General features: G+C 52.7%; 1 protein-coding gene across 2 annotated transcripts in view; it reads right to left on the reverse strand.

Annotated features, from left to right (window-relative positions):
- Positions 1–1269: 1269 nt before the first annotated feature.
- The window catches only part of B3GALT5 (beta-1,3-galactosyltransferase 5), a 44692-nt gene continuing 32387 nt past the window's right edge, over positions 1270–13574 (reverse strand). For both annotated transcript variants that reach the window (XM_060640489.3, XM_060640488.3), the window contains 2 exons: positions 11466–11626; positions 1270–10424 (listed from right to left, as the gene is read on the reverse strand). In XM_060640489.3, coding sequence (XP_060496472.1) covers positions 9489–10424 — 936 coding nt within the window. In that variant the 5' untranslated portion in view covers positions 11466–11626 and the 3' untranslated portion in view covers positions 1270–9488. The remainder of the gene's footprint in view (positions 10425–11465; positions 11627–13574) is intronic.

Raw genomic sequence — 13574 nt, forward strand, 5'->3', positions numbered from 1 at the left:
TCCGACATGCAGGGTGAAGTGAGAGAGAGCAAAGTGACAAGGTGACCCCTGGCCTGAACGGAATGGACGGAGGGATGGGACAGTGGCCGCACCACCTGAGATGGGGAAGCTCTGAGCTCAGAGACCCGGCTTGGGGGAAGGAGCTGTGGAGTCTGGTTTTAGCCTCACTGTGTCGTGTGCACTCTGGGGGTACCCGGGAGGAGATGTTAATCGGGCTGTTGAATGGACAGACGGAGCCCAAGGAGAGGAAGCCGGACAGGGTTTATTGCTTGGATTTCTCTTTCCCGTCTTTTTACACGTGGGGCTGCAGTGGTATGTTTTAAGGCAAGTAGGAATTAAGTACATTTAGTTTGGACAAAGAAAAGAACGAAACAGTTCGGAGGGCCGAGCACCGAGTTGAAACACCAGCCGAAGGCCTTAGTTTTCACGTGTGACCTGAGGGGATGGGACCGAGTTCTAAACCCTCTTTCCGTCCACGAGCACAGAAATCCTACTTTCCTTTGAAACTGTTTTCTCACCTCTTACTGTAGGTGTCACTGTCTAGAGAAATCAGAACAGTGACCCCCGGGGCCATGCGCCCCCAGACAACAGGAAAGAAAAGTTGGGAGAATCGTAGGGCTTCCGGGGCAAAAACCCGCGACACAGGGTCGAGGTGACCCAGTCAGAGAAGATGGTTGCCCCAGAGCCCACCAGGAAGTGAGAATCGGCCTGAGTCTGCATTCAGTACAAGACGTGATGTGTGGACCACGTTGGAGGTGGGTAAAGGTGTCTAAGAAAGAGTTAACTACTCGGTGAGGAAGAGGAACCTGACGTTCAGGATAATTCGATTACACCTGAGGACAAAAGTCCCCTCGTCGTTGGGGCGCCTGGGTGGCTCAGTCGGTTGAGCGTCCGACTTCGGCTCAGGTCACGATCTCGCGGTCCGTGAGTCCGAGCCCCGCGTCGGGCTCTGTACTGACAGCTCAGAGCCCGGAGCCTGTTTCAGATTCTGTGTCTCCCTCTCTCTGACCCTCCCCTGTTCATACTCTGTCTCTGTCTGTCTCAAATATAAATAAACATTAAAAAAAAAATTTAAAAAAAAAGTCCCCTCGTCGCAAAGTGGCAGTGGTATCAGCCTTTCCACCCAAACGACTGACGTGATTCACCGTAGATTCTCCGAGCCTGGAGGGCAAGGGAACAATATTCAGTAACTTAACAAATGGCAGGTATTACAGTTTGTAAAATTAAGATGCTCTACAATTTCTGTTGCTGTCACATTAGGATTCCAATACTGGCCAAGTGTGGTTTTCAGTGTCCCAAAGACTGCCACGTAGGTAGTTATTCACACACAGAAAACAACAGCACTGAAAAGTCACATCGATCGTCCCGTGTGTGTTTTCTGACAATTTGGTTAAGTGTTTTCTGGGACTAAAAGTTGGATGCGGTGGAGGAAAAAAGGCAGATTTCTATAATCATGAAAAGAGGTGGAAGGGGGGTGTCAAGAGGGTGGCAGGTGAGACAAGGCTGGCACGTGGGGGCTGGAGGGCGGGCACACAGAGTGCATCATAGGGTCCTACCTGCTATAGGTCCCACCTGCCTACAGGCCCTACCTGTCTGAGGCCTTCTGCTATGGAGAAGGGGGGACGTGAAGTCAAGAAACAATGCTCTAAAACACTTCTAGGTTTTCAGGTCACAGTCTGCAGTAAAAGTGCACCCCTTTCAATACAGGTGTGCTGTTGCAAAGGGACACATGCACCCCAATGTTTATATGTTTATAGCAGCACTATCAACAATAGCCAAAGTATAGAAGGAGCCCAAATGTCCATCGATGGATGAACGGATAAAGAAGATGTGGTATATATACGCAATGGAGTATTACCCGGCAATCAAAAAGAATGAAATCTTGCCATTTGCAACTATGTGGATGGAACTGGAGGGTATTATGCTAAGTGAAATTAGTCAGAGAAAGACAAAAATCATAGGACTTCACTCACATGAGGAATTTAAGAGACAAGACAGATGAACATAAGGGAAGGGAAGCAAAAATAATATAAAAACAGGGAAGGGGACCAAACATAAGAGACTCTTAAATATGGAGAACAAACAGAGGGTTACTGGAGGGGTTGTGGGAGGGGGGATGGGCCAAAGGAGTAAGGGGCATTAAGGAATCTACTCCTGAAATCATTGTTGCACTATATGCTAACTAACTTGGATGTAAATTAAAAAATAAACAAATTATTTAAAAAGTGCATCCCTTTCCTCATCTACTGATTCGCCAGCAGCCACGGTGTTGGCTGTGCTTCAGAAATCCTCCACCTTCCAGGGGCTCCTGGGTGGTTCAGTCGGTTAAGCAACAGACTCTTGATTTCGGCTCAGGTCATGATCTCACAGCTCGTGAGTTCAAGCCCCGCATCGGGCTCTGTGCTGACAGCTCAGAGCCTGGAGCCTGCTTTGGATTCTGTGTCTCCCTCTCTCTCTGCCTCTCCCCCACTTCCCCCACTTGAGCACGCTCTCTCTCTCTCTCTCTCTCTCTGTCTCTCTCAACAAATAAAAAACATTTAAAAAATTTTTTAAAAGTCTTTAGAAACCATCCGCCTTCCAGTCTAGGCTCTCCTGTCCCCTCTAAAACCACTTCAATAAAGGCCATTTCAGTTCCATTCAACAAGTATTTGCTGAGTATCTAGTATGTGCCAGGAGCTGTGCTAAAGTTTTAAGGTGCATCAGTGAGGAAAACAAAGATCTATGCCTGCAGAGAGCTTTCCTTAAAGTGGGTTGAAATATAAACAATAAACAAAATAGATAATCATAATACATAGATATTATATACTCTGTTAGAAATTGTAAGTGCGGTGGGGAAAAATAACACAAGGTATGGGGACATGGCGGGGGCGGGGGGCAAGCTGCAATTTCATGTAAGCTGGTCCAGGTAAGCCTCGCTAAGAAGGTGATATCTGACCAAAGGCTTGAAGGAGGGAAAGGAGTGAGTCATGAGACCCTCTGGGGAAAGGGTGATCCTGGCAGAAGGAACACCAGTGCAAAGGCCCTGAGGTTGGTGGAATCCATCTGTGATGTCCCAGGAAAGGCAAGAAGGTCAGTGTGGCTAGAAGGGTGGTGCTACTGCAGGCTATAGTGGCAGGAAGGGGAGAGTGTGAAGGGACAAAATTAAGGAATAAAGGCAGATGACAATATTAAAGATGTGGCTCTTACTCAGAGATGAGGAGCCTCTGGAGGGCTCTGAGCAGACCAGGAGATGCTTTGATCTATATTTTCGAAGAAGGGTGCTCTGGAAGCCGTTTTGGGAGCAGACCCACAGGATGCAGCAGTGGGACCGGAGAGAGAGCAGGCAGGAGCCGCTGCAGGAAGGAGGCAGGCAGGTGCGAGGGGCGGGGCTTGGGCAGGTGGCGGCAGAGAGGCGGTGGGAAGAGGTGGGCTTCTGGATACAATCTGAAGGTACAGCCAGCAGCGGACAAGCACAGTAGATGGGAAAGGAGGCGCCAGCATGTGGGAGAACCAAGAGCACCAAGCGTCCTGGAAGCTGGGGAGACGTGAGCCAACCCCACCGAGAACAGCTTGTGCGGTCAGGCCACATGAGGACCGAGAACCCAGCCCGGACCAGCAACACAGGTCCTCGGAGAGGACCGCCTGGTGGAGGGGACCCAACATCTGATTCAGAAAGAGCAGGAGGGAAGAAGCGTAAGACCACGCAGAACTCCCTGTGGGTGGGGCTGCAGAGGGAACAGAAATGGAGCCCTAGCTGGAGGGAAAGAGGGTGTCAAGGAAGGCTGTTGATGAGTTTTTAAGATGCAAATGACAGCATGCCTATGTGCATATGGGGTGACCCGGCAGAGGGGGACCCCGCGCAGGAGTCCTGCACCCCAGGACGCAGGGGAGGGCTGGAATCTAGTGCAAGAGCACTGGGGCTGGGGCCACACAGCCCAGTCCCAGAGGAAGGAGGGGGCCAGGGTTCAGACACCTGCGGGTGGGCGTGTGGAGGGGTGCACAGGGCGAGCAGGGACGTGCAGCCCACACCACGGGCTCCTGCCTGGGACGCCCGCCCAGGGGGTCACAGCCTGATTCCACTGCTTTGCAGCTCACGCTAGCTGCTCCCCGCTGCCTGGGCTTCCTCATCTGCAAAGCAGGGCCCCTGCTGGCACCCTCTCCCCAGAGAGCTGCCTCCAGCATTTAAGGGGACAGTGCATGTAATATCACCCTCATCTCAGCACCTGGAAAACAGGGCGCACCACAGTCACTCTTCTCTGGATGCGCGCGAGCCAAGATACCGTCCTGGCTCCCCTGGGTCCCAGCGCAGAACTAAACGTCGGGTGTCACTGGAGAAGCATCGCTTTGCTTCCTAATTCACACTGTCACAGAGCTTCCTAGGCTCACCGGCTGGCAAGGTGACGTCATGAACACACCCAGAGGCGGAACCCGAGTTCCCTGACAGACAGGCATTGATGTTACTCAGGCGTCTCCAATGGCTGGTTAATATCTCCCTGCCTGTGCAGACATTTTTACCGGTTGGGGAGAGGCTTTCTGTTCGAGGACAGAAAAGGCTACTGGGGCTAGTTGGGGCTGCCCAAGTCCCTCCCAAGCAACAGGTGGTTGGGGGAGCAGGGGGGGTTGCTATTTCATTCTCAGGTTAACCGAAGCCAAGACTCAAGAGGCCAGACGGGAATGTGGCAATAAAATCTTGCCAGACCAACTCCAATCCAGATGGGAAGGACCCTACCGGGTAATCCTGGCCACTCCCTCCGCTGCAGGGCTGAAGGAATACCCAGCTGGGTCCAGCTCACAAGGATTTAACACGTCCCTGCTGAGTTTCTCCAGTGCTCGCCCCTGCTGGGGAGAGGGTCCCGTCTAGTCTAACATTTCCTGGGGTGGTTCTGGGTCTGTTGTGTCCTTGCTAGGATTCACAGTAACAAAAGCAACAACGACAACAACTAACCACGTCCCTTCTGGTCCTGGTGCTTTAGATCTTTGTTAATAGTAATACGGTGTAAGCAAAACGTGGGAAAATGGGAAGAAAATTCTTTGTTCCAAATTACTAAAACCATGGTCTCAGACCACACCAGAAATTTATCCCACTGCTGGGTATGTCACCAACAGGTCCATGGAGAGGCACATAAAGATGTTTGGGGGGGGGGTCTACCCCGTACAGTGGTCCTGGGTCCAATCCCACCCTGTTTACAGAACCGGTCAATCTCACACAAGCCCAGTCCTCCACACCCACCTGATGCCCGCTGACCTGATGGCAACAAAACGCTTTAATCCCTCAGCCATAACCTGATGTACCAAGGTAGATCCCAGGTTGTCCCCACATGACACCTCTTGAGATCCTCATAGGCCCTCCATCTATACTCTGACTGCCCACGGAGCCGGCCTACTTAGCTCCCATCTTATGCTCACCAAAAGGTGCACTTAACCCCACCCCACCCCCAGCCCTGACCCCCTTTATGTGCAGAAATACGACCCCCAACTCAAACACAGCCCTGGAGGTAAGATCCAGGAGATATGGCTCTGGTGGCACAGTTACCCGGACTGTCACACAAGGCCACAGATGCCCTGGACCCCTGGTGATGGCGACCCAGATGATGACAAGAACTCCCTGTGGGTGCCTCACAGCCACTCACCCCTCAGTCCCCACCGATCCCTCCCCAAGGCTGCTGTGTCTGGCTAAAGGAACGGTGTTCCTAGGAATGGTGGATGGGAAGGGGACGCCACTTCAACGTCACGATACCAATAATACTAGCAGTGACTGAGCTGTGGGATGTGTCGCACCTCGCCCTGAAAAAAATATTAAAATATTCTCCAATAACCCTAATGACACTCAGCTCTCACCACGAAGTCCAGGCGAGCTGTAGGACTGCTGATCGCTGGAACAGTCACCTTGGTGAGACTCGTGACAGGACTAGCCGGGGGACTAATTGGAAGCAGTGCGGTCACACAAAATGTCACAGCCACTGTGTCCGCAGTGGTGGCTGGAACCCGACAGGATTTTATACTTATCTAAACATCATCAGACTCAATGGCTTCCATGGTCTTAGAGCACCAATTAGCCTTAGACAATTTACTGGCCGAACAAGCAGAGAAATGTGCTATTGCAAATACATCCTGATGTTTCTACATCAATGTTCTACATTCTACATTCAACATTCTACATTAATGTTTCCAGAGACGGGGAACAAAGGGTTAACATCGCCCTCCATCCGGCCTGTTGGCTACGTCATTTTAAGAACCCCCCGCTCAAGCCATCTGGGGCCCCACCTGCCCAGCGTTACCTGTCTCTTGCCTCTCCTTGGGCTATTTTACTGCTGCTTCTATTTGGGCCACGCCTCTTTAATTCATTTGTCCAATGTGCGTCCTCCAGACTACAACAAGCTGATGCTCGCATGGGGATTCAAGTCCATACCGACTGGGGGCCATGTTTCCATATCAGCGTTAGATCAGATAGCAAGACATTTCCATGACCTCCAGTGATAGGCGGGGCCTCTGCCCTTGATGAGCAGGAAGTAGATAAAAAAGATTGAGGGGGGGCGCCTGGGTGGCTCAGTCGGTTGAGCATCCGACTTCGGCCCGGGTCACAATCTCGCGGCCTGTGAGTTTGAGCCCCGCGTCGGGCTCTGGGCTGACGGCTCAGAGCCTGGAGCCTGCTTCTGATTCTGTGTCTCCCTCTCTCTCTGCCCCTCCCCTGTTCATGCTCTGTCTCTCTCTGTCTCAAAAATAAATAAACGTTAAAAAAAAAAAAAGATTGAGGGGTGCCTGGGTGGCTCAGTTGGTTGAGTATCAGGCTTCGGTTCAGGTCACGATCTCAAGGTTCACGGGTTCGAGACCCGTGTCAGGCTCTGTGCTGACAGCCTGGAGCCTGCTTCAGATTCTGTGTCTCCCTGTCTCTCTGTCCCTCCCCTGTTCACACTCTCTCTCTCAAAAATAAATAAAACATTAAAAAAATTTTTTTTAAAAAGAAGAAGATTGAAAACTCGATCCATGTTCCCCTTAAGAATAAGGAGGATGAGGGGCACCTGGGGGGCTCAGTCGATTAAGCATCTGACTTCAGCTCAGGTCATGATCTCACAGTTTGTGGGTTCAAGCCCCGCATTGGGCTCTGTGCTGACAGCTCAGAGCCTGGAGCCTGCTTCGGATTCTGTGTCTCCCTCTGTCTCTGCTCCTCCCCTGTTCATGCTCTGTCTTGCTCTGCCTCCCTCTCTCAAAAATAAATTTTAAAAGTTAAAAACATATTAAAAAAAAAAGAGGAGGATAAAATCTCTCAGGAGGGACAGAAGACCATCAGGGACCATAGGACCAAGCCCCAAATGAAAAACGCTATGCACCTGGGGCATTCTTGTCGGCTGTTATTACTAAGCTGCTTCTCTCTCAGAGCAGAACCAGGAGACGACCCCACCCAAGCAAGACTAAAAACAACAGCTTCGGCCATATCCTGTCAACCCAGGAGCAAACCAGAAGCTCTGGAAACCCGAAAGACCCTGGCTCCGAAAACACCAGCTACCGGGTGGCCTGCCAGTATCGACCAATCAGGACGAGGCACTTTTCTGTCCCTTAGTAGCGTAAGGGACTGGAGTGGGAACACTGGGGGGGAACTTTCTCTATACAAGCAGGGCCTCCCCTTTGTCCAGGGAGGCCAGCATAACCGCTCTCTTGGTGCTGTGTCTCCTTCAGCTCAAGCTGTTTCCCGTGCCTTTGACTTTTGGGTCCGGCCTCATTTCTATCATTGTTGGGCCCAAGAATACGACTTGGGTAACACAGCCACACCTGTGCTCATGGCCGCTATGGCCGAGCTGCAGGCTGATGCAGAGAAGTCCAGATCCTGAGTCAGCCACACCTCACCCACCTAGCCCAGGGGCCACACGGTCACGCACACCAGACAAGGTGGACATCTGGGCACAAACACAGCCCTACCGCCAGACGAACTGCTTCACCCTCAACACCCACCCACCATCACCTTCCGAATCAGGGGCAACCCATTCTGCAGGACCCAGGCTCTGGCAAAATCCGGGCTTCAAAAAAATGAGCTCAGTCCCCGATTTTCCCACCCGGGAAGGAGCGTTTTCCGAACACGACCCAGCACGCTCAGATCGGCCAGGGTAAGGAAACACATCTGCGAAGCAACGACTCGTCCAGATACAACAAATGCGGTTGCAAACTAGAATGCCACACCTCGACCTGCAAGCTAACATCGCCACGGCCGTTGTGCGGCAAATACCTCTTCCTGAGTTCAGGTAGGAGCTTAGTCCAACGTTTGTGAGTTTCGCGGCCACGTGGGGCCTTGGCTTTGAGTGCTGGTAAAGTCCAATCGGATTAGGTAAAAAAACAAGAACCCACAGTTATTCCCACAACCAGGAGCAAGGTGACTCTGCGTGCAATCGATGGCGGCCAAATGCGGTTGAGACCCCTCTGCACAGCAGCGCCTCGCGTCCACGGCCCGCGGAACGGGCCCCTGCAAACGTCCAGGCAGGAAAAAGTCGAAGGATGAAGTCCTCCACAAACTCCGTCGTTCCTTGGCCGTCTGAGAAATCCAAAGATGAGCTGGGGTTGGGTGTGCCCAGAAGGCGCAGGAAGACAGCCCCTCCTGACCAGAGTGCCTTCAGCGCTCAGTGTCCCAGGGGGTCCTTGAGGACATCTTGACTTAAACCCGCCTGAATTCCCAGGAAAGCTCCCAGAGTCCTTCCCAGGCCGAGCCTTGCGCCCCGCTGCCCTCCCGTGGGAACCCCGACAGACCAGGGGCATCTGCGACAAACAGACGCCCTGGGGGAGGTCGGCAGTGCGGCCAAGAATCTGTGCCACAGGCCGACTCTGCAGCCATTTCTAAGCCGAATCTTCCATCTAGGGATGGCGGTTTCTGAGGGGCTCTTGCCTGGGATGTTCTCGTTCTGCCATGAGCGGAGGGCCGAGATGCTCACAGGGACTCGGGGTCCTGCTGGACCCACCGCAGAGAATTAAGGATCTGGGGGCACGCTGCTTCGCCCCAGTGACAGCGCTAAAAGCACAAGGATTAGGAGCGGAGGTGGAGGGGACTCTACAAAGGGGCTGAAGGGCGTCAGCAGCAGGCGTCTCTCCGGGACGGAGGGGCCGACCGAGTCGTTGGCTGCACCTGAGTTCCGACGGTGCTGGATTTTTCATCGCTGCCCCAACGTTCACTGGCCGGGAGCCTTGGGACGAGGCCCTGTGCCTCCGCACGCTGCTGTTTCCTGCGTGTCAGAGGGGGACACGGTGGGGACGCAGTGTGGAGACGGCCCCTGCAAATGGGAAGACGTGGGCGTGCATCACATGCTTAGTGTAACAGCGTAGGTACTCAGGAGATGGCATCTGTTATTGCTTGGGCACCAAGAGGTTTCTCTCAGGCTCACGTGCTGGTTCAGACGTGCAGGAGATCACCCTCCCCTACCTCTCCCCCCTCCTCGCTCCCCCCCCACCCCCACGTCGATCCTCAGCAGTGCCACCCAAGATCTTCCAAAGCTATCGGACATGTGTCCATGGGTGCCCCCGGGCTCTCCTCATTCAGCTGGGCACTCTTCCCCCAGAGAATTTTCCAGAGCCTGCCAGTAGCTCAGCATGTGGTGAGGCTTGACGAAATGGCAGGCCACGATCTTCTTAAAACGACACGTGGAAAAGCGTAACCCGTTTGGGAAGAAGGTCTGCTCGGAGTGAAGTTCCTCCAGCCTGATTTGCAGTTTGGCCAGGCAGAGCCCCACGAAGACGTCCTCCAGCTTAATGAATGGGACGCTCTCCGAGACGTTGTACACCTGACCCGCGACATCGCTGGAGAACACGTAGCCAGTGCCCGAGCAGAAGGGCGGGTACTTGTCCCACGGGTATTCGTACTTACTGACAAACCACTTGTTGTGCTTCTCCCTAATGGGAAACTCGTTCAGTTTTAAGAAGCCGGTGAAAAAGCGGGTGGTTCTGTTTTTCTTCAGAAGCAGCTCGGTCAGGTAGTAGACGTTGACGAACATGTCGGAGTCCGTTTTCATCACAAAAGCCGCCTGAGGACAGAAGCGGTGAATCCACTCTATGCCCATCATGGTCTTCAGGGTCAAGTTGAAGTAGGCGTCCATGAAGTCCTTCTGGATAATGTCGCGATGCTGCTGGCTCTCCTGTGCCACCAGTCTCGACAGGTCCTTGTTGGCCGTGGCTCCCAGGAGGAAGAACGTTTTTATTTGCTTGCCACTCACGTTCTTTTCTTTCCCCCACGTGTTCCGGATGACCGTGCGAGCAAACAACTGTTCGTGGGAGGAGGTCACCAGCAGGACAAGGAAAGGGGGGTCCTGCCTGCAGTTGATATCTGGGAGCTGAAGGAAGCTCCCTCTTTCTTTCTTGAAAACAAACGGCTCGCCTTTAAAAGGAGTCAGACTGTACATGCTAAAATACAAACAGAGGGCTCCCAGGACCACCAGCGAGATATATACCAGTCGCATCTTCACAAAAGCCATCTGAAAGGAGCAAAGCGGAGTCGTTAGACCTCAAAAGGAGGACAGCGTGCTTAGCTCTGCCCCGGGAGGCTTAGCGGGGGGAAGACAGAGACGCTGGGGTCTCGTTGCACAGGTGGAGAGCCGTGCGTCAGCAGTGAGCATGGATGCCCGACAGGGTCGTCCACTCCAGAGCGTGAGGCCCGAGCACGGCGCTCCGGGCCAGCCCGCCCTTCGCCCATGGGGCTCTCAGACTCCCCCTCTGACACACGGGATCGGATCTCCCACGGGGTCCTTCTAGCTCTGCCCGTCCCGGACTCCGTAACGAAATCCAGCCAGAGAACCTGCGCGACTGGAAACCACGTGTTCTAGGTCTCAACGTACGAACCATCTGCATTGTTCTCTGACGGAGTCAAGCACCATCCTACCGCGCCCAGAAAGAAGCAAGACCAGTGTTGTGATCTGTACAACTTCGCTCCCCCCGCCTTACCCGGGAGGCTACCTTCCAAGACCCCCAGCAGGTGCCTGACACTGAGCACAGTGCCGAACCCCCGTTCTTAAAACTTGCTAATTTTTAAATTAGGCACAGTAAGAGATTAACGGCAATAACAAACAATCCAATAGAGCAGTTTTAATCATACACTGTAATAAAAGTTACGTGAATGTGGTCTCTCTCTCAATATCTAACTGTGCTGTCCTCACCCTCCTTGGGATGATGGGAGGTGACAAAATGCCTGTGTGATGTGATGAGGTGAGCGAGGCAGGCGGGTGACGTCGTGCTAGGCTGCTGCTGACCCTCTGATGAGAGGTCAGAATGGGGACCATCGGCTTGGGGACAGCGGTTGGCCGCGGGCGACTGACACTTTGCAACACAAAACCTCAGAGAAGGCGGGGGGGACACCGTACCTTGGTTCTGTCCCTGCTAGAGGTGCTGGTTTTACTTTTTTAGGTGACTTCTTTCAATGTCCTGATTCTTTCGTCTTGTGCCCACTCATCTCTGTCATTGTCAGCAAATCCAGGACCACCCGTGTTAATGTTGTAACATTAAGAAAGGAAATCACTCACTTTCTCCTGGCTCCGATGGACCCTCTGGCTTGAAAGCTAAGCCACGGGGTAGATTCCGGGAGGCAACTTGCCAAAGAGCTGTCAGTGAGTGCCAAGGGGCACTGTCAGGTTCCGGACTCACTTCGTTTGTCCAAAATGCGGATTCTCATCCTCGAGAGTCACTACGAGGAAAAGACAAAAAGAATAGCGCCATTCAAATCAGTCATGCCTCGCCAGCAGCCCCTCCCTATTACATCGGCCGTGCCAGACAGAACCACATTACCACCTACCCAGGTGACCTTGAGAAGCATTTGGGCCCCCCCCCCCCGCCCCACTCCAGCCTCACTTTTATTATCTGCAAAGTGGGTGCGATCAAGACAAACTCTGCCGCCTGGTTCACCTGTCGACAACAATAACAGCATGCAAATACCCAAGAAGCCTGCTGAGCCTGAGGCGCAGGACAGCACCGGGAGCTCAGTAAGGGGGCGCGGTGGACTCATAAGTCAGTTCGGGTCCAATTCCTCATGCTGAAAACTGACCTCCTACGTAAGAGTCTGCGGCTGAGGCTTACAGAATTTAACACAGGGAAGAAATCCATCTATTCTCAACTTAGTGCTCCTGTCTGCAAAATGTCTTTCTGCAGGGAGCAAGACAAAAAAAGCACCTGAGTGGAAGGATGAAAGGATCAGGGCGCCTGGGTGGCTCAGTCGGTTGAGCATCTGACTTCAGCTCAGGTCATGATCTCGCGGTTCGTGAGTTGAGCCCCGTGTCGGGCTCTGTGCTGACAGCTCGGAGCCTGGAGCCTGCTTCGGATTCTGTGTCTCCCTCTCTCTCTTCCCCTTCCCCTTCCCCTGCTTGTACTCTGTCTCTCTCTCAAAAATAAATCAACATTAAAATTTTTTTTAAAAAAGAAAGAAAAGGAAAGAACCCTGAATCCAACCTTCCACCGGAGGGCACCCAGTATCAATAAGGAACAAAGCCTGGAACACCATGTTTCAAGCAAAGGAAATACATATCCCCCAGGTTCTGCCCCTCACAGTCTGGCTGAGAGGAGGGAACCCTTAGCATAAAGCAGCTCCACGGACAGAGCCAAGAACAGGCAACTGTCTCTGCTGTGGAAGCCCCACCTTCAAAACCCACCGGGACCAGTCTGCGTGGCCCGGCTATCTAGTCAGTAACGGAACAGCAGTTTATTTAGCAGATTCTGGGTCCCCGGCTCTGCTCTTTCAACCTATGAGCACTACAGACACGGACACAGAGCCTGGGAACTGGAGTAGATCAGTATTGTGCATGAATTATAGATCAAGGCAAGCCAGAAGGCGGCAGGTCCCTCCCTCCCTTCTCTGCCTCCTGCCCTCCACGGGCTCCTCTGTAGGTATCACTACAGCTCCAAGCTGGGGCAGCTGTGTTCCTCCTGGGCTGGCGTGCCCAGAAGGCCAGGGGTGTGCCCTCCTAATACTGTACAGGGCTGTGCACAGGTTAGACCCTGGGCACGTTCAAATTACAAGGGAATAAGCAAGTAACAGCACATCAAGGGCCTTTAGGGCAGGGAAAGGTGTCTGCGGGGAGCCCAGGAGTCAGCGTCTTAACGGACAGTCATGTGGAGGGTCCCTTCCCAGGCCAGGTGGGTAAAACTCCTGACCTAAGGCTACAGGGCCTGAAGACAAACGGAATGGAAATCCATCTCCAAGGGCAGGAAAACATCTGCAAAATCAAGTTTAATGGACTGGGCTGGGGCGGAAGCGGGGGTGCAGGGGGGGCAGGCAGGAGAGGACCTCCTCGATCTAAAAGGAAAGGGGTGATGAATGGGACTTCAAGAGATACCATAAAAAAAAAAGATACCATCAAGAGAGTTCAAAAGCAAGCCACAGAATGGGAGAACATATCTGCCATACATTGATGTGACAAAGGACTATTATCTAGACTCTGTCAAGAACTGCTAAGAATCAACAAGAAAACCACAAAAACAAACAAAAAAAACCCCACACTTTAAAAAAAAATGAATTGTGAACAGGTATTTCACGAAAGAAGACATCCAAATGGCCAAAACCCAAGAAAGTACATCATTAGTCATTACGGAAGTGCAAATGAAACCACAAGTACCACAGCCACCCATGAGGATGACTAAAA

The sequence above is a fragment of the Panthera onca genome, chromosome C2 (genome assembly GCF_046562875.1).
Source record: "Panthera onca isolate mPanOnc1 chromosome C2, mPanOnc1 haplotype 2, whole genome shotgun sequence".
Lineage (NCBI taxonomy): Eukaryota > Metazoa > Chordata > Mammalia > Carnivora > Felidae > Panthera > Panthera onca.